Source organism: Lithobates pipiens, unplaced genomic scaffold (genome assembly GCF_037356315.1).
Source record: "Lithobates pipiens isolate NorthernLeopardFrog02 unplaced genomic scaffold, aLitPip1_a1.2 Scaffold_18, whole genome shotgun sequence".
Classification (NCBI taxonomy): domain Eukaryota; kingdom Metazoa; phylum Chordata; class Amphibia; order Anura; family Ranidae; genus Lithobates; species Lithobates pipiens.
In genome coordinates, this window is record NW_027507758.1 from 448381336 (window position 1) to 448401554 (window position 20219).

Here is a 20219-nt window from a genome sequence, read left to right on the forward strand (position 1 = left end):
TGGAGTATTGTTCGTATAATTTTGAGGAAAATAATGAACGCAGCCACTGTGCCCATAAAATGCTGCCACTGAGCCCATCAAATGCTGCCACTGTGCCAATCAAATGCTGCCACTGTGCCAATCAAATGCTGCCACTGTTCCCCCATCAAATGCTGCCACTGTGCCCATCAAATGCTGCCACTGTGCCCATCAAATGCAGCCACTGTGCCCATTGAATGCTGCCACTGTGCCCATTGAATGCTGCCACTGTGCCCATCGAATACTGCCACTATGCCATCAAATGCCACCACTGTGATCCCCCACCATCTGCCCGACACTTACTCTGTCTCGGTGGGGCAGCGGGTGACATCGGCGAGCAGTGTCCTCCATGCATCCCCTCCTGACCTCTCCTCCTGATAGGCATCCAATCACAGCGCCTGTTGTTTCAGCCAATCAGGGGATGCAGAAAATCAGATAGAGCCCACCTAATTTCCTGCTTGAAAGACATCTAGCATCATTTAGACCTTTCTTCTTCAGTCCTGGGCCCAGCCCTCTCTCATTCACTGGATTTCAGTTGTTTCAATCATGGAGGCTCAGCACATGTTGGTGTTATGTAGGGGAGTCTTCATGGAATTGTAGTTTGCCTAGGAATGCCCACTTCTCCAGAGGGACTAATGGCCATTACAAGGAGTACAAAGGCAGGATGTTGAAGTGTTTTCAGCAGGTTACAGTATGTGCAGCACCCTGCTGTACCATCTGTGATCTGCTTGCATTGCATAGAGAAGCACAGACATGCAGTGATGAAGTCACTGCATTTAAAAAAAAGATATGTAACAAAATAGGTTTTATTTAAAAAATGTTGATAAAAGGGAGAAAGAGGAGATAGATAAGGCAAAATATAAACAAAATATAAGCGGACCAAATTTCAGCTTCCATTTTTTTTTTTTTAATGTAATGACAGAAAGAAGAATGTAGGGCACTATATACGGGTATATGCACAGGGCAGTAAATGTCCTAGGGCGCACCGTGGTGTACAACATACATACAAATAGTCTAAATCAGCATAGCTGGAATTATTGTCATGTTTTGCTGTTCAATCCCAACCTAAAGATAGCACATTATTTTACATATAAGGTGTGTGTATATATAGCCTACAGAAGATCTATGTGGTGCAAATGTGTTGAATTACATTTAAATAAACTTTACACTATATAAAGAAACAAAACACTTCTTAGATAATCAACAGGATAAGATGTAATAAAGTGAAAGTGCACCTAAAAGTCCATTTAGTGAGCTACAAGAATGTGTGTAGTCAGCAATTTAATGATAAGAAGCATTAAATAATCTCTTTTCAGAAAGCCACGGCATCACGTCACTAGGGATAGGATGTGCAGCAAATCCAGCAAGTTCAAAATCATTGGAACCATGGCCAACAGACTTAGAAGGGCCAATGAGGGGTTATGTCATAGCTGGCCCTATGAAGGATGGCACAGATCAACCATCAGTGTCAGGGTATTAACCCTTTAACGTTCTGCTCCGCCGTTTGCTAGAGCACATTTTGAGTCACGCTAACTGAAAAATTAGGACTTTAAAGGGTTAAAGCTGCTATAGAGCAAAATAAGGAAAAGCTGACAAACTGCACAGTGAAGATTAGGGTCAGTGAGGGAATTGTGCCATCATTCTAATTTCTAGCTCTTTGGGCAGTCACCCCCTTTGCTGCCTTTATTTTTTTGTTTTTATTATTGAGGTATTTTTGGAACAGTGCCGGGCAGTACCATTCCTGTCAATTGGAACACAGCAGATGCATAGACACAGCCACAATTTGGCAGCCATTGGGATGTGAGCCCATGAGTCGAAACACACACTGACTACTTTTGGGGGCACGTGCCCACATTCGCACGGCTTCCAAATTGGGAGCAGCGGCTGTGTCCATGCAGCCACTGCGCCCCAACTGATATAAATGGCACTGCCTGCACAGGGATGCATGGAACATCTGTGTATCCTTATGCAGGCCAATACGGCCACCAACACAGGCGAAAGGTAATAGTATGCCCTTGCAAGCAAGGCCTAAGACTCATGCTACATACACGTGACCGTTTTTTCCGTCAGAATAAACTGACAGTTTTTCCGACGGAGTTCCGCTGAAACTGACTTGCCTACACACGATCACACCAAAGTCCGATCGTTTACAACGCAGTGACGTACAATGCGTACGATGGGACCAGAAAAAGGAAGTTTAATAGCCAGTAGCCAATAGCTGCCCTTGCGTTCTTTTTGGTCCGTCGGAACAGCATACAGACGAACGGTTTTCCCGATAGAAATTGATTCCATCGGAAAGATTTAAAACATGTTTTATTTCTAGGTCTGTCTGAATTTTCAGGAAAATAAGTCCTCTGAAGCCCACACATGATCGGAAATATCCGATGAAATGATTCTGCCTGACTTTTTCTGCTGGAAAGTCCGACTGTGTGTACACGCCATTACTCTCCCGTATGGCTCCAAAGCATTGAAAATTTGCAGGATGCAGTAAACCAGAACAGGCCGTTACTATTTATATTACTGTTAATACGTCAGTGAGTTTTTGAAAAAATTTGTTCAGATCACATCTTAGACATGGAAAAAAGCTAAACTTCAGGCAATTTTAAAGCTAGAAAAGCGAAATGCACAGATGGAATACATATAAGGATGGTGTTTTACCTGCCAAATTATTTTTATTTCTGTCCATCCAGTACTGAAAGGTAAATGCAGCCCTGTGTGGCAGGGCAGGAGACCCGATTTTTTGCTATTGCAGTTCAGTGACCAATGTGAACGGTGAACAATGAAAGGAGAAGTAGCAGCCCGATAAGCTGGTTATTCTTGACTTTTTCCCTTCATTAGCATGTTCTTGTAGGCGCATGCACAGCAGCATAATTGATTGGCTCCCTGTGCTAATTCTCACCTCATGGTTTGAGCTCTGCTGTAGAGGAACTCTGATACCAGGTTGAATTTCGGTACTTCCTGCTAGTATTAGAAAAATACAGTTAAAGTAGAACTTCACTGAATCTGAGCACCACAAGCCAAAAATTCTATATAATTCACTTTTAATATTCAAAGCAAACTCCTCCATCCATCCATGTCTCCATGCTTTATTTTGCTGAGAAATCATTTCTAGCAGTGGCGTACTAAGTGGGGGGGCGGGCCGCCCCGGGTGCCACACACTGGGGGGGGTGTCAGGCCAGCGCCCCCCCCTCTGCAACTGAAGAGGAGGCAGCGCCGTGCCTCGGGTTCGCAGCCCACACAGAGAGAGCCCGAGACACTGGCAGTGGGCGGCATTGCAGGGGGGAGGTGCGAGCAGCACCCGAGTGGAGTGACACCTGTCGGCTCAGTGATCCGAGACCCGCGTAATAATCCCCTTCTATCTGTGGTCGCGTGACTCACGTCGCGCCATTCTGATCAGTCTCGGCAGCGGCTGTCACTCACAGCCGAGCAGAGTGAAGCCGCCTCCCCCTCCTCCATGCACAGCACTGTGTAGACATAAAGGAGGAGGGGGAGGCGGCTTCAGTACCCATCAATGCAGCCTAAACAGTGCCATCTGCAGCCCCCACTCCATTGCCATAAATGCAGCCCCCACCGTATTGCCATGAATGCAGCCCCCACCGTATTGCCATGAATGCAGCCCCCACCGTATTGCCATGAATGGAGCCCCCACACTGACATGAATGCAGCCCCCACCATATTGCCATGACTGCAGCCCCCACCGCATTGCCATGAATGCAGCCCCCACCGCATTGCCATGAATGCAGCCCCCACCATATTTCCATGAATGCAGCCCCCACACTGACATGAATGCAGCCCCCACCGTATTGCCATGAATGCAGCCCCCACACACTGACATGAATGCAGCCCCCACCGTATTGCCATGAATGCAGCCCCCACCGTATTGCCATGAATGCAGCCCCCACAGTATTGCCATGAATGCAGCCCCCACACACTGACATGAATGCAGGCCCCACACACTGACATGAATGCAGGCCCCACACACTGACATGAATGCAGGCCCCACACACTGACATGAATGCAGCCCCCACACATTGACATGAATGCAGCCCCCACAGTATTGCCATGATTGCAGCCCTCACACACTGACATGAATGCAGCCCCCACACATTGACATTAATTCAGCCCCCACAGTATTGCCATGAATGCATCCCCCACACACTGACATGAATGCAGCCCCCACACACTGACATGAATGCAGCCCCCACACACTGACATGAATGCAGCCCCCACACATTGACATGAATGCAGCCCCCACAGTATTGCCATGATTGCAGCCCTCACACACTGACATGAATGCAGCCCTCACACATTGACATTAATTCAGCCCCCATAGTATTGCCATGAATGCATCCCCCACACACTGACATGAATGCAGCCCCCACACACTGACATGAATGCAGCCCTCACACATTGACATTAATTCAGCCCCCATAGTATTGCCATGAATGCATCCCCCACACACTGACATGAATGCAGCCCCCACACACTGACATGAATGCAGCCCTCACACATTGACATTAATTCAGCCCCCATAGTATTGCCATGAATGCATCCCCCACACACTGACATGAATGCAGCCCCCACACACTGACATGAATGCAGCCCCCACACACTGACATGAATGCAGCCCCCACACACTGACATGAATGCAGCCCCCACACACTGACATGAATGCAGCTCTCACACACTGACATGAATGCAGCTCTCACACACTGGCATGAATGCAGCCCCCACACACTGACATGAATGCAGCCCCCACACACTGACATGAATGCAGCCCCCACACACTGACATGAATGCAGCTCTCACACACTGGCATGAATGCAGCCCCCACACACTGACATGAATGCAGCCCCCACACACTGACATGAATGCAGGCCCCACACACTGACATGAATGCAGGCCCCACACACTGACATGAATGCAGCCCCCACACACTGACATGAATGCAGCCCCCACACACTGACATGAATGCAGCTCTCACACACTGGCATGAATGCAGCCCCCACACACTGACATGTATGCAGCCCCCACACACTGACATGAATGCAGCCCCCACACATTGACATGAATGCAGACTTACCATTGCCATCAGTGCAGCCTGATCCATGTCCATCTGCAGGCTTGGAGGAGACAGGGAGGGGGGCGGGGTGAGCGCCGACAGACATACAGGAGAAACTCCTGTTTTTATCGACGGCCTCTTTAATTGAAAGTCCTGCCTACTATGATGGACAAAACAGTTGTCCAATGGCAGCACAGGAGATGGGACTTCCCCGGCGCTAGGGGATTCGTTGGGGGCCACAAAAGATATATATGTCAACATTACCAGGCGGACCGTCCGAAACCGGAACGTGGGCCGGACTTTGGACATGCCTGGCTTAGGCATAGGCTGAGCTGAGAACCTTCCCTCCCCTCTTGAAGACTCCCGGGATGTATGACATAATTTGCCCAGACCTGGAAAACAGGAGGTAATTAAAGAAATACAAAAAAAAAAAAACATTTAAAACAAGTAAATATGATATACTTTCCTATCTGTTTACTAATGCTAGCAGCATAAGGATTAGACATAGTCAATGTTGATTGAGAAAGTGAAGTTCCACTTTAAGGATGTGTTAATTCATCATCAATATTTAAATAATAAAGAGCATTTATCTGTGTCCTTTTTATCTCTCTGGAGTTCAGCTCTAAGGCTGCATTCACACCTGAGCGTTTTGTAGCCTGAAGCCTGAAGCTACAAAACGCTAGAGGGGAAAAAATCCATTATTCTCAATGGAGATGTTTCACATCTCCACTTCAAGTCACCTGAAGCCCAACGCCTGAAGCTCAAACAATTTCCGGACCCTTTTTTGTCACTCGAATTGGGCAGATTTGGGAGTTTTTCTTCTTTTTACATTGGTGACCTTTTGCCCGACACAAAATCACGGCAAAACGCTGTAAAAACGCAGCAAAATCGCGGTAAAAACGCAGCAAAATCGCGGTAAATTTTCTGCCTGAAAATGCTACGCTCAGGGGTGAATGCAGCCTAATTGAAGCAGTACTGTGCCGCATCGTTCCTCTGTTTTCCAGCAATGACAGGACTAAGGACATACAGTACACTTATTCTTGCACGTGTATTTCTGTCAGATGACAGGAAGAGCGCTGAAGTAATGAAGTATAATGATAAACAATTTCTAATTAATAACTGGAATTGTTTCCACTAACAGCAGGATTGAGAAATATAATAATTGTTTACAATGGGGAATGTGACCAACAGAATAAAATTCTGAGCAACTAAGTGATATACACAAAGGAAGGAACTCAATCAAATGTATATTATACATAAATATACAGTATCTCACAAATGTGAGTACACCCCTCACGTTTGTGTAAATCTTTTATGATTTTTTTTCATGTGACAACACTGAAGAAATGACACTTTGCTACAATATAAAGTAGTGAGTGTACAGCTTGTATAACAGTGTACATTTTCTGTCCCCTCAAAATAACTCAACACACAGCCATTAATGTCTAAACCGCTGGCAACAAAAGTGAGTACACCCCTAACTGAATATGTCCAAATTGGGCCCAAAGTGTCAATATTTTGTGTGGTCACCATTATTTTCCAGCACTGCCTTAACCATCTTGGGCATGGAGTTCACCAGAGCTTCACAGGTTGTTATTGGAGTCGGAGCTGGTGGATGTTAGAGACCTTGCGCTCCTCCACCTTCCATTTGAGGATGCCCCGCAGATGCTCAATAGGGTTTAGGTCTGGAGACATGCTTGGCCAGTCCATCACCTTTACCCTCAGCTTCTTTAGCAAGGCAGTGGTCATCTTGGAGGTGTGTTTGGGGTCGTTATGTTGGAATACTGCCCAGTGGCCCGGTCTCTGAAGGGAGGGGATCACGCTCTGCTTCAGTATGTCACAGTACATGTTGGCATTCATGGTTCCTTCAATGAACTGTAGATCCCCAGTGCCGGCAGTACTCATGTAGCCCCAGACCATGACACTTCCACCACCATGCTTGACTGTAGGCAAGACAAACTTGTCCTTGTACTCCTCACCTGGTTGCCGCCACACACGCTTGACACCATCTGAACCAAATAAGTTTATCTTGGTCACAACAGACCACAGGAAATGTTTCCAGTAATCCATGTCCTTAGTCTGCTTGTCCTCTGCAAATTGTTTACAGGCTTTCTTGTGCATCATCTTTAGAAGAGGCTTCCTTCTGGGACAACAGCCATAGAGACCAGTTTGATGCAGTGTGAGGCGTATGGTCAGAACATTAATAGGCTGACCCCCCCACCCTTTCAACCTCTGCAGCAATGCTATCAGCACTCATACGTCTATTTCCCAAAGACAACCTCTGGATATGACGCTGAGCACGTGCACTCAACTTCTTTGGTCGAACACGGCGAGGCCTGTTCTGAGTGGAACCTGTCCTGTTAAACCGCTGTATGGTCTTGGCCACCATGCTGCAGCTCAGTTTCAGGGTCTTGGCAATCTTCTTATAGCCTTAGCCATCTTTATGTAGAGCAACAATTCTTTTTTTCAGATCCTCAGAGAGTTCTTTGCCATAAGGTGTCATGTTGAACTTCCAGTGACCAGTATGAGAGAGTGAGAGCGATAACACCAAATTTAACACACCTGCTCCCCAGTCACACTTGAGACCTTGTAACACTAATGAGTCACATGGCACAGGGAAGGGAAAATGGCTAATTGGGCCCAATTTGGACATTTTCACTTAGGGGTGTACTCACTTTTGTTGTTAGCGGTTTAGACATTAATGGCTGTGTGTTCAGTTATTTTGAGGGGCAAATTTACACTGTTATACAAACTGTACACTCACTACTTTACATTGTAGCAAAGTGTAATTTCTTCAGTGTTGTCACATGAAAAGATAGAATAAAGTATTTACAAAAATGTGAGGGGTGTACTCACTTTTGTGAGATACTGTATGAATCTACAGCATACATATGCACGTGCAGTTTTTATAGACTTTTTTGTGACAGTATGAGTAATATTATAGGTTTGAATTGAACAATTAATGCATACATTTTTTTTTTTTTGCAACAAATTCAGACAGCATTTATGCTTATATACATTTGAGAAACCCTGAAGATCTTGACAAATGAAAAGGGAGTACTTGTGCTACTGACTGGTCTATCCATCAATTATCTGCAAAAACTAGATGCCACTTTTCTGTGCAAATACCACCACTCATTCTACATGTCATGGCCAGTCAAACTTATTGACCATAGGGGAAATCATTCCCTAATTTTCAAACATATAGTAGTAATAATAAATCTACTATACATGTTTTGTTTAAATGCCCACCATGCCCCTTTCTCCTATCCTCTTATAAAGTTAGGGGCTACATACAGTATATCTAGTACTGTGCACATAAAACGTTAGGCTGTAGCTTTTGTGAGATATAACTTGTCTGATATTACTTAATACCTTCTCAGAACAGTTGACACTCTCCTTTTACATGGTATTAAGCTTAGCTTCTAGAATTTTTGGGTTAATGTTTTTAAACCCAGCAAGGTATTAGGCCATCTGATTGCTCCTGAAAAGATTCAAGACTTGATTTTGAATCGACATACTGGGATTTCTTTTCAGTGCAACAAAACTCACTAAATCTGCAGGTTGTATTAGTATAAAAAGTAGTAGTCTTATAAATGAAATAAAGATATGCTTATCACCTGTCAAACTGATTTGTATAATTTATATGCCATTCTTTGTGTGTCTGTCACTGTAATAATGGGGTCGTCTTTGTTCTATTAATGATTGATGGTCTCTCTGTTGATGGATACCTAGACACCTAGCAGTGCTGATGTGTAAATATTCACAATTACGCCATATGTTTTTACCCCTAGGTCGCAGGTAAAGCCTCTTGAAATTTCAACCTGACTGATCCTGGGAATGGCTAACAACACAATCACTATAACTAGGGAGGAGTTAGAAGAACTCAGAGAAGCGTTTCAGAAAGTTGGTAAGTCTGAAATACTTTTTGGCCATATAAATCTGAATATTATTAACAAAAGGATGCATGAGTTGATTTTTAGCTAATGATGGAATGTTTGAGGTTATTGAGATGACTAGGTCTGTAACTAGTCTGTGTCAGGATTCTAACTTGATAAACCTGGGAAGAAGATTGTTAAAAGAAAGAGCACCACAATCCAAAAATGCTATTTAATTCATTTTTTCTTGTCAAAGAGCTTTATTGGTTTTAAACAGAAGTTACAAAATGGACAACAACCAACTGGTACATCAGTAAAAGGAGAAATGTCAGGGAAATAGCCGCAATTTCACGAGGTACGTTCGTGTTAACGCGCGTCGGCGCCTACGTAAACGCAAAGTAGTTTCCAGACGAACGACCGACGCGACGTCTAACCGGGCGGGCATACGCGGTGATGCCACGAATACACAACGTACTCGACGTAGACGTACGATCGCTCCGACGCGCTCACGACGTGACCCGGTCATCTCGCCCATTTAAACGATCGCCTGACACTCCCGCATTGCTGGATTATTGTCAGCTCTCCTGTGAACCTGTACCCGTGCTTCCTGTTATCCGACCTCCAGTGTACCGACCCGGCTTGCTTGACCTGCTCCTGTTGTTCTCCTGGCTCTGACTCCTGGCTTGTACCCGACGTTCCTGATCTGCTTCCTGCACCTGATCCCGGCCTGTTTGACCATTCTCTGGACTTCCGCTGCCTACTCTCGGATTTCCTAACACAGTTGCCCATCTAGGCCTGCTTACCCGGTACTTGGCCTCTGCTGCTGCTACCTGGCAACCTGTGCTACTGTGGGCACTGCATCCCTGTGTCAACTTCAGGGTTGTGCTGCGCTCGGCCACAAGGGGAGCCCTCTCAGCATTTCGGCCTCACTCCTGACCGTGACAGTATAATCCAGCCATGTCAGAGGTCGACAGAGGTGACTCCCCATTGGAGGCCGTCTTACAAGAACTTACGGCCCTTACTCCAGCTATTCAGGAGCTCCGAGAGAAATATCACCGGCTGAAGGAACGCTTGCAACACCCGCTTGAACCACCCACCTTCTCTGGTCAAGTTCCTGCTTCTACAATCTCAGCTGCTCCAGAACCACGAGTCCCAGCCCCGGAACGCTTCTTCGGGGACCGAAGAAAATTCAGATCCTTCAAAAACTCATGTTTCCTCTACTTCTCCCTGCAACCTCAGACCTTTTCTTCAGAAGCAACCAAGGTGGGGTTCACCATTTCATTACTGAGGGACGATCCCCAGGCTTGGGCCCATGGCCTGCTGGAGCAATGCAGCCCTTACATGGATACTTTGGACCTGTTCTTTGAAGCCATGGCCCGCTTGTATGATGACCCTTTCCGGACAGCTCAGCCGAAGCAACTTTGTACGCCCTTCGCCAGGGTGGGCGACCTGCAGAGGACTATTCAGTTGAATTTCGTACCTGGAGCTCTGACTCCGGCTGGAACGAAGCAGCACTAAAATTTCAGTATCGTATGGGGCTGTCCGAAGCCCTTAAGGGCGAGTTGGCCAGATTGAAGATTCCCACTACTCTTGAGGACCTCATCTTACTCGCCATCCAGCTCGACAGGCGTCTTCGGGAACGTCAGTCTGAACGCTCTCGGACTACTTGCTCCATCCAGGTCCCACCTTCAGCTCATCCAGCAGTAGCCCCCGTTCTGAGGGGCATTCCCCGTCCCGCTTTAACCTCCGAAGAGAGACTCCTCCGCCGTCAGGCACACCTTTGTTTTTACTGTGGGAAATCGGGACATTTCATTAACAACTGCCCCACAAGGCCGAGTAAACCAGTCCCAAGCACCCCATCTCATCTTCAGGTAGCAAAGTCAGCTTCTGCCCACATCACTCTTCCAGTCACATTGATGGTGGCAGGCAGCAGGATCCCTCTACAAGCAATTATTGACTCTGGAGCCTGTAGTTGCTTCCTGGACTTAACCTTGGCTAGGAGTCTGGCTCTCCCACTGAACCTCAAGGAACAGAGACTGACCGTCCGTTTGGCCGATGGCTCCTTACCTAGTTCAGGTCATGTCACCAAGGAAACTAGTCCCATCCTGACGATCACCGATTCGGGTCACCGGGAATTCCTTAAATTCGATGTTCTGAGCTCCCCGATGTTCCCTGTTATCCTAGGGATCCCTTGGCTACAGGCTCACAACCCCCAGATCGATTGGCCCACAAGGGTGGTTTCCTTCACATCTGCCTACTGCCAGCAGCACTGCCTAGATTCCGTCCCTCGCAACCTGCCCAGTTGTCTGACTGTACAACCTGCACCCAGTCCGGCTTCTCACATACCTACAGTCTACCAGGAATTCAGAGACGTGTTTGACAAGAGGAAAGCCGATATCCTACCTCCACACCGCCCCTATGACTGCCCCATTGAATTGTTACCCGGGGCCTCCATTCCTTTTGGTCGGATATTTCCCCTTTCGGAGACTGAACTGGAGGCTCTGAGACAATACATCGACGAAAACCTGGCCAAAGGATTCATTCGTCCCTCTTCATCCCCTGCCGGAGCAGGTATCTTCTTTGTGGAGAAAAAAGATAAGACCCTAAGACCATGTGTGGACTATCGGGAATTAAATAATATTACCCTCAAAAACCGTTATCCTCTTCCGCTTATCCCTGAACTCCTCCAGAGGTTCCATACCTCACGTATCTTTACGAAACTTGATCTACGTGGGGCTTATAATCTTGTCCGTATCCGGGAAGGGGACGAGTGGAAGACCGCCTTCAGAACAAGATTTGGTCACTTTGAGTATTTAGTCATGCCCTTTGGACTATGTAATGCCCCGGCAACCTTTCAGCATTTCATTAATGATATCTTTCGGGAGCACCTTGACCACTTTGTTGTCGCCTACCTTGACGACATTCTGATTTTTTCAACCTCACTAGAGCTTCACAGGGTACATGTTAGGAAAGTACTATGTATTCTTAGAACTCACGGGTTATATGCCAAAGCCGAGAAGTGTGATTTTGAGAAGGAATCTATCCATTTCTTGGGACTCATTATTACCACAGGTGGAATTGCCATGGACCCGCAGAAAGTGAAATCTATCCTGGATTGGCCCGCTCCTTCTGACAAAAGGGGTGTACAGAGATTTATCGGGTTCGCAAACTTCTACCGAAGGTTCATACGGGGATTCTCCACCATCGTAGCACCCATCACCTTGACCACTCGCCAGCACACCAAGTTCCACTGGTCCCCAGCAGCTCAGTCCGCCTTTGATCAGCTCAAGATCCTTTTTACCTCTGCGCCCATCCTGCAGCATCCAGATCCCGCCTTGCCCTTCGTGCTAGAAGTTGATGCCTCGGAGGTGGCCACCGGGGCGATCTTATCCCAACGCCAAGGTCCCAAAGCTTTACTGCATCCTGTAGCCTTTTTCTCTCGGAAGATGAGCCCCCCAGAGAAGAACTATGATGTAGGGGACCGGGAACTTCTAGCGATCAAAACCGCTCTTGAAGAATGGAGGTACCTCCTGGAAGGTGCCGCTCACCCCATTCTAATTTTTACGGACCATAAAAACTTGGAGTATCTCCGTACGGCCAGACGTCTGAGACCCCGACAGGCCCGGTGGGCTTTGTTCTTTTCAAGATTCAATTTCCACATTACCTACCGCCCGGGATCTAAGAACAGCAAAGCGGATGCTTTATCTAGGATGTTTCCTGATACCCCAGAAGGAGCCCCACCCAGTACAATTTTGTCTCCCCAAAATTTCCTGTTGATACAACCAGACCTAAGGTCTTCTATCGAACTGGCTACTAGGCAGTGTACGGAGACCGAAGTTTCTTCCCTGAGGAGCCAAGGAGGGCTTCTATGGCACCAGGACAAGATTTTTGTTCCCCAGCAGGCCAGGTTACTGGTATTGAAGACCTTCCATGACCACCAACTTGCAGGCCACTTTGGAGTGCGGAAGACGACGGACCTTGTACGGCGGTCCCTATGGTGGCCTACTTTAAGGGCGGACTGTAAGGTATACGTGGATTCCTGCACCATCTGCCAGCGCAACAAGGGACCTAACACCAGACCCTGGGGTCTGTTCAGGCCACTGCCAGTCCCGGAGAAACCATGGAAAGAAATTTCCATGGATTTTATTGTGGAACTACCTCCCTCTGAAGGGTTTACGGCCATCTTGGTGGTCGTGGACCGTCTGTCCAAGATGGCGCATTTCTTGCCGCTAAAAGGGACCCCCTCTGCCCTAGATACGGCAAAAACTTTTATTAAAGAGATTGTCCGGTTACACGGGGTACCTGATAGCATTGTATCGGACAGAGGGGTACAATTCACCTCCAAATTTTGGAAAGAACTGTGTAAATTGCTCTCAATTAAGATATGTTTATCGTCTGCCTATCACCCACAGAGTAACGGACAAACCGAAAGGACCAATCAAACATTGGAGCAATACCTGCGATGCTTCTGCTCCTTCTCCCAGGATGATTGGGTTTCCTTGTTACCTTGTGCGGAATTCGCTTATAATAACTCTGTGCACGCCTCCACCAACCAGTCACCCTTCTGGGCAAACTACGGATTCCACCCTTCATTCCTGCCTAACACCATTCCTGAATCGTCTGTCCCGGCAGTCCAAGACCGAGTAAATCTCATTCACTCAAACTATCAAGTACTTCAAGATACCATGAGAAGGGCCCAGGAGGAATACAAAAAGCAGTATGATAAGAGGAAGAGAGTCAACCCTACCTTCAAGACAGGGGATAAGGTGTGGCTTTCAGCAGCAAATCTCAAACTGCCTTGTCCTTCCCAGAAACTGGGACCTAAATTTCTGGGTCCTTTTGAGATCAAACGGGAGATTAATCCCGTAGCCTTTGAACTTGTTTTGCCTGAATCATTTAAAATCCATCCTATATTTCATGTCTCCCTCCTTAAACCTGTTACCTTTAGTCCATTTTCAGGAAGAGAAGAAATGCCCCCGCCTCCAGTTCAGGTTGGTGAAGAAACCGAATACGAAGTTGAGTCCATCCTCGACTGTCGTCGGAGAGGTAGGACCATCCAGTTTTTAATTAAATGGAAGGGGTATTCTGCTGAGGAGAACTCGTGGGAACCTGCCGATCACGTACACGCTCCTAAACTTTTACGTAGGTTCCGCAGCCGGTATCCTGAAAAATGGGCTCGGTTGGGCATCCGGAGGCTGCCCCTTGGGGGGAGGCACTGTCAGGGAAATAGCCGCAATCTCACGAGGTACGTTCGTGTTAACGCGCGTCGGCGCCTACGTAAGCGCAAAGTAGTTTCCAGACGAACGACCGACGCGACGTCTAACCGGGCGGGCATACGCGGTGATGCCACGAATACACAACGTACTCGACGTAGACGTACGATCGCTCCGACGCGCTCACGATGTGACCCGGTCATCTCGCCCATTTAAACGATCGCTTGACACTCCCGCATTGCTGGATTATCGTCAGCTCTCCTGTGAACCTGTACCCGTGCTTCCTGTTATCCGACCTCCAGTGTACCGACCCGGCTTGCTTGACCTGCTCCTGTTGTTCTCCTGGCTCTGACTCCTGGCTTGTACCCGACGTTCCTGATCTGCTTCCTGCACCTGATCCCGGCCTGTTTGACCATTCTCTGGACTTCCGCTGCCTACTCTCGGATTTCCTAACACAGTTGCCCATCTAGGCCTGCTTACCCGGTACTTGGCCTCTGCTGCTGCTACCTGGCAACCTGTGCTACTGTGGGCACTGCATCCCTGTGTCAACTTCAGGGTTGTGCTGCGCTCGGCCGCAAGGGGAGCCCTCTCAGCATTTCGGCCTCACTCCTGACCGTGACAAGAAATATGGAGCCATCCAGTCATAACCATTAGGAATTGCTAGCAAAAATCGAGGATTGTACCGATGATGAGTACAAATAAACAAATACTTTAGTGTTGGCACAACAGACATCTACCAAAATAGCTGGAGCAGGTTTTTAAATTAATTCTTAATATTCAAAGCACACTCACTCATCCATCTATGTTTACATGCTTTATTCTGTTGAGAAATCACTTTGAAAATCATCCCTTAGCATTTCTGGCCGTGGCCATCTTGAGTAAGGGCAGATGATTCATGTAGCATTTACTTCATGGAATCCACATGCTCTTAGCTCCATTATGAAGGCAGGAGGGTGTGCCTAAGGAACAAGAAATTGTCCTATCTGTAAAGCCAATTTTTTACTATTTATTTTTGTATAGAATATGAAAGGCTTAGACCCACTAACAGGTTTCTATTGCTGTCTTATGCTGCTAGTGGCCATTTTCCCTAGCACATAAAGTGATAAAAAATCTAATATTTGTAGGTTATCACAGAAACATTGTGTAATAACATTTAAAAGGTCCTGTTGGGAGGGGCCTAACCTGTGATGTAATCACTCCCAGCGGCCGGACCGTGGCGGTGATTTTATATACATGGTCTCTTCTTACATATAGTGAGTGATTTTCTTTTAATAAAGTATTCACCTTTTAAAGGGTATTACATGAGGTGGCTTCTCTTTATTCTTCTGCCTTGTTGGTTCTGAGGGTGTTTTTGGTGGTTTATGATGACACGAAATGAGCTTTGCTGACCATGGTTTTGCAGTTCGCTACTCTTAATGTGCTGCATATCTCTAATAACACAGAGGTCATATATACTGTATATCCGGTAAGGAGCCTGTTTATTTGGTTGGTGTGATACAAACAAACCAGAACTGTAGTGTAATGTGTTTTTCCACATTACTTGGATAAGGACTGTTTGCTTTCACTAAGAACTTTTATTCATATGAGCAGGGCCCTCTGATTCCTCTTGTACCAAACTATAATGTCTGCCTTCATTTTGCAAAGTGCTGAGCAAACTGTTGGCGCAATATAAATCCTGTAATAATAATATTAATATGATTTTACTTTTAAAAGGATGTGCACTTACACACTTTCTTCTTAGCACTACTTCAAATGTGATTGTTTTCACTTTATATTAAATGGTATTTCTTCTTGCTTATTGAAGTTCACTGGTTTATCATTGGTCTTAACGGGATTGAGCACCTATTCTAGTTTATATGTTTATTTGTGTCCTGAATTTGGATAGTTAGTGTGCTGCTTTTTAAGTTAAAGCATTAATACACCTTTTGTAATGTGTTACACTCGTATTTGGGGTGAAACATGTGACATGTAACTATGGAGTAGCCACCCTCTCACCCCTTCTGTGACACGGGGTGGGGGATCTTCTTCCTGCACCCGCTTTCACAATGTAAAAACAGCACAGCTGTGCATGGTTTCGCCCACAGAGCCACTCCATTCATTCACAAAGTTCTATGAATGAATGAACAAAAGGATTGAAATGAGTTTTAAAATCTCTAATAAAAAAAAATGGCAGACTTTGTAGGCATAACATGAGACAGTTATTTGTAAAAAAAATATATTTTATGCATCTAATAAAATTAAATTTTAACAGACAAAAACACCCTTGCTAACTGACATGGTCAACAAATACCCAATAAAAAGGACATGGAAGGGAAAAAAGAAATCTGAAATGTATAATATAGGATCCATAATGGACAAAGTATCCTGTATAGGGTATCATTTGATAGTATTGATGCCTTCTTGTTAATGCGTTTTGCTACTTCCTCAGGGCATACTGGGTAGGTGCTATTAGGAATGAGTTGATTCAATCAAGGCGAGATGAAGAGAGCAATTATATATCAAACATTCCATGACATATGACGATATCAAGATATTGTTGAAGTGGTGCAAACACCCCTGAAGATGGGGGAACGCGAAATTTGCCCTGTTGTATCCAACCGAATAGAATCCCAATCATCAAGTTAGTGTGTAATTAGAGCCTTATTGGTATGTACCAAAAGGAGTCCTCATACTGAAGGGGGCTTGTTAGTAAAGCCAAACTGTGTACATCCCAAAGTGGGATACGAGGTACCTCTTTGGAAGAAAATCTGTAGCACAGGTATTTCTTTTGGTTCCAGGCCTGCGTGCTGAAAATTTATCGTCCCCACCTGCAAATCGCACACTGCTCAGCGCTTGAGGATTTAATTTTAAAAGAAAAATGTAGCAATCTTTAGACTGATCCTTATTATTACTAAGTGATTCAATCAAATAAATAATAATAGCTGCTGCTTGTTTAAAATGCACTTCATATAAAATATATACATAAAGAATAGATAAAACTTCAAAGAGTCCACAAATTAAATATATATATATAGCAGCGCTCAATATACAAAATCTTATTCAGATGTTTGTTCATATGTGCTCTTGAAAGAGTGGTGATAGAGTCCAACGCGTGAAGAGAAGAAAAGAGATCAAAACCACTTTCCACCTGGCGTTTTTCCACCTTATGTGCTCTCCAAATACAAGCCCCCCCAAGGGGATGCACTCACCAGAAAATCAAGAATATATGAGCCTTCAATATACCAAACCACTGAGTTCTTTGGTCGTGGGAAATCAAAGATATAGGAGCCTTCAAAACTTTACATTCTTTGGTCGCTTGATGTCACCATAATGGGGTGGTCCAAAGCTCATAAAGGAAACAAGATCATACTGACATAGCGTGATACTGTTTAAAAACCCTTTATTATAGACCCCCCATACAAAATAGGCGTACCAAATATATTAAAACAATTCGCATAGGATAAGTGTACTGTGCCTGTGTTACTCGTGGTGAGCCCCTTCGGTTACCGCGAACGACCGCTCTGCACGTTCGGCTTACTTCCTGGTACCTTGGTTAGTTCACGAACGAGTCACTGGAACGCACACGTCACTTCCGGTGTGTGTTACGCTCTGACGCGTTTCGTCATTTCCGACTTCGTCTCGAGGGAGTAACACACCACGCCGGAAGATAGTAAATATACACACCGGGAGCCAATGAAAGCGGATATTCACTGAGAGTGACAAGGGCCAAAACCCGCCCAGACCGACCTATTGTGATCTGGATTTCTCGTCGCTCTGCAGTCACCGTAAAACACAATCACTGGACCCGATGTGTAGCTAAATAACATAAAATAAATACGATCTCACGAATGTGCGTGTGTACACGAAGATCATTTTACACACACACACACACATCGTGAACCTAGTAAAAACAAGTTAACAGGACCATGCCTATCCTCAAGTCAAAATAAATTGGCAGGTAAAACCATAATACATTATATGCAAATTTCTTAACATATAAATATATAAATATATAATTTCTTAACATATAAATATATATAAACCAATAAGTAAAAACGTCCAACAATGCTTGATAAATGTATCGCAATATGTCTTATATCTACATATAGAGATATATGTGCCAATTAGTGCCCTATATCTAGCTCATGAGATGATCTAATTTTATTCAATCTGGGGCATGCTTAATCAATGAGGTAAAAATTAACCTTTTATATAACCGTGAAATATATGAAAATAAAATAAAAAATGAATGAAAGTAAAAATAAAAATAAAAATAAACAAAAATAAACAAAATAAAAATAAAAATAAAAATAAAGAAAAAAATAATAATAATAAAAAAATAATAAAGAAAAAAATAAAAATAAAAATAAAATTAAAATAAATAAATAGAAGAAATGAATAAACATAAACATAAAAATAAAAATAAAAATAAAAATAAAAATGAAAATAAAAATAAAAATAAAAATAAAAATAGAAATAAGAATAAAAATAAAAATAAAAGATAAAAATAAAAATAAGTATAGATAAAGATAAAGGTAAAAAAATAGAAACAAAAAATAAAATAAACGATAAAAATAAATAAAAATAAATATAAAAATAAAATAAAATGAAAAAAAGTAATAATACATGGAACTAATAATATCTGCAGGAGACATTCAGTCAGAAGCTTAAGTATCACTGATGAAACAATTTAGATCCAGTTCAATGTTTAAACCCTTTGGATTTAAAACGTCTGTTAAAAATATCCAATGGGTTTCTTGTTTTGACAATTCACGAACTCTATTAATTCCCCTCCAATAGGGTTTAACCTGTTCAATCCCCCAAAAACGCAATTCCGTTGGATCTCTATTGTGTTGAAGATTAAAATGTAGGGATACATTATGATCTTTATAACCTATCTTAATGTTATGTATGTGTTCTGCTATCCTAACTTTTAATTTCCTCTTTGTTCTCCCAATGTACATTAGGCCGCATGGGCACATAAGGGCATACACAACATGAGTACTATTACAGGTAATGAACTGCTTCAGGGTAAATTCTCTGTTGTTCGAGGTAGAGGTAAATTTAACAAGGTTTCTGGTAGGGTTCCTGATTTCTCGACATGCTTTGCACTTGCGACAGGCAAAGAAACCATTTTTTTCCCAGAATGTACGAGGAGGAGCCGGTGGATCTATAACTTTTTTTATTATTTTATCACCGAAACTTGGCGCTTTCCGATAAATAAATTGTGGTCGAGTCGGTAGTGTTGGGTTCAACTTTTTATCTAATAAAAGAACAGGCCAATGTTTTTAAAAAATATTTTCCACTTCTTTATATTGTATGTGGAAATTAGAGATAAAACCCCATTCTTTATTGTTTATAGGGTTTATTCTCTTATTATCTACCGTTAATGGCAACCCTAGATGCTGTTCTTGTAGACATTCTGTTCTTGGGATCTGCCCCACATCCTCAATAATTTTTTGCATGTCTTGGGGATTATACCCTCTGGTAATAAATTTATTACTCAGAACAGTAGCCTGAGATACATAGTTATCGAAATCGGTGCAATTCCTGCGGACCCTCATTATTTGGCCTTTAGGAATATTTCGTAGCCAATTTGGATGGTGTCCACTAGATATGGGCAGATAGCTGTTCCGGTCTGTTTTCTTAAAGAAAACTTTTGTTTCAAGTTTGTCTCCCTTACGATATACAGTCACATCTAGGAAATTGATCTCATTTTTATTAGATTCTGAGGACAGAACAATATTATGGCTATTATTATTCAAATTATTGAGAAAACCGTCTAATTGGGCTTGGTTGCCATTCCAGATAAAGAACAGATCATCTATGTATCGTTTGTAAAAAAGTAATTCTATGGGTCTATTATTAAAAATAACCTTATCCTCCCACTCTGACATGAAAAGGTTAGCTATGCTCGGTGCAAACTTTGCCCCCATAGCTACACCTCTTTTTTGTAGATAAAATTCTCCATTATACCAAAAATAATTGTGGTTTAGACAAAAGTCCAAAGCATCTTTCAAAAAAACGTTCTGGGCATGAGGGAGATCGTCCCTTTGACATAGTGCCCAG

The 20219-nt window shown here is 44.1% G+C and overlaps 1 protein-coding gene across 2 annotated transcripts in view; it reads left to right on the forward strand.

The window, feature by feature from the left end:
* PLS1 (plastin 1) overlaps positions 1-20219 on the forward strand; it is a 184929-nt gene that overhangs the window by 75511 nt on the left and 89199 nt on the right. For both annotated transcript variants that reach the window (XM_077488218.1, XM_077488217.1), the window contains exon 2: positions 8875-8990. In XM_077488218.1, coding sequence (XP_077344344.1) covers positions 8921-8990 — 70 coding nt within the window. In that variant the 5' untranslated portion in view covers positions 8875-8920. The remainder of the gene's footprint in view (positions 1-8874; positions 8991-20219) is intronic.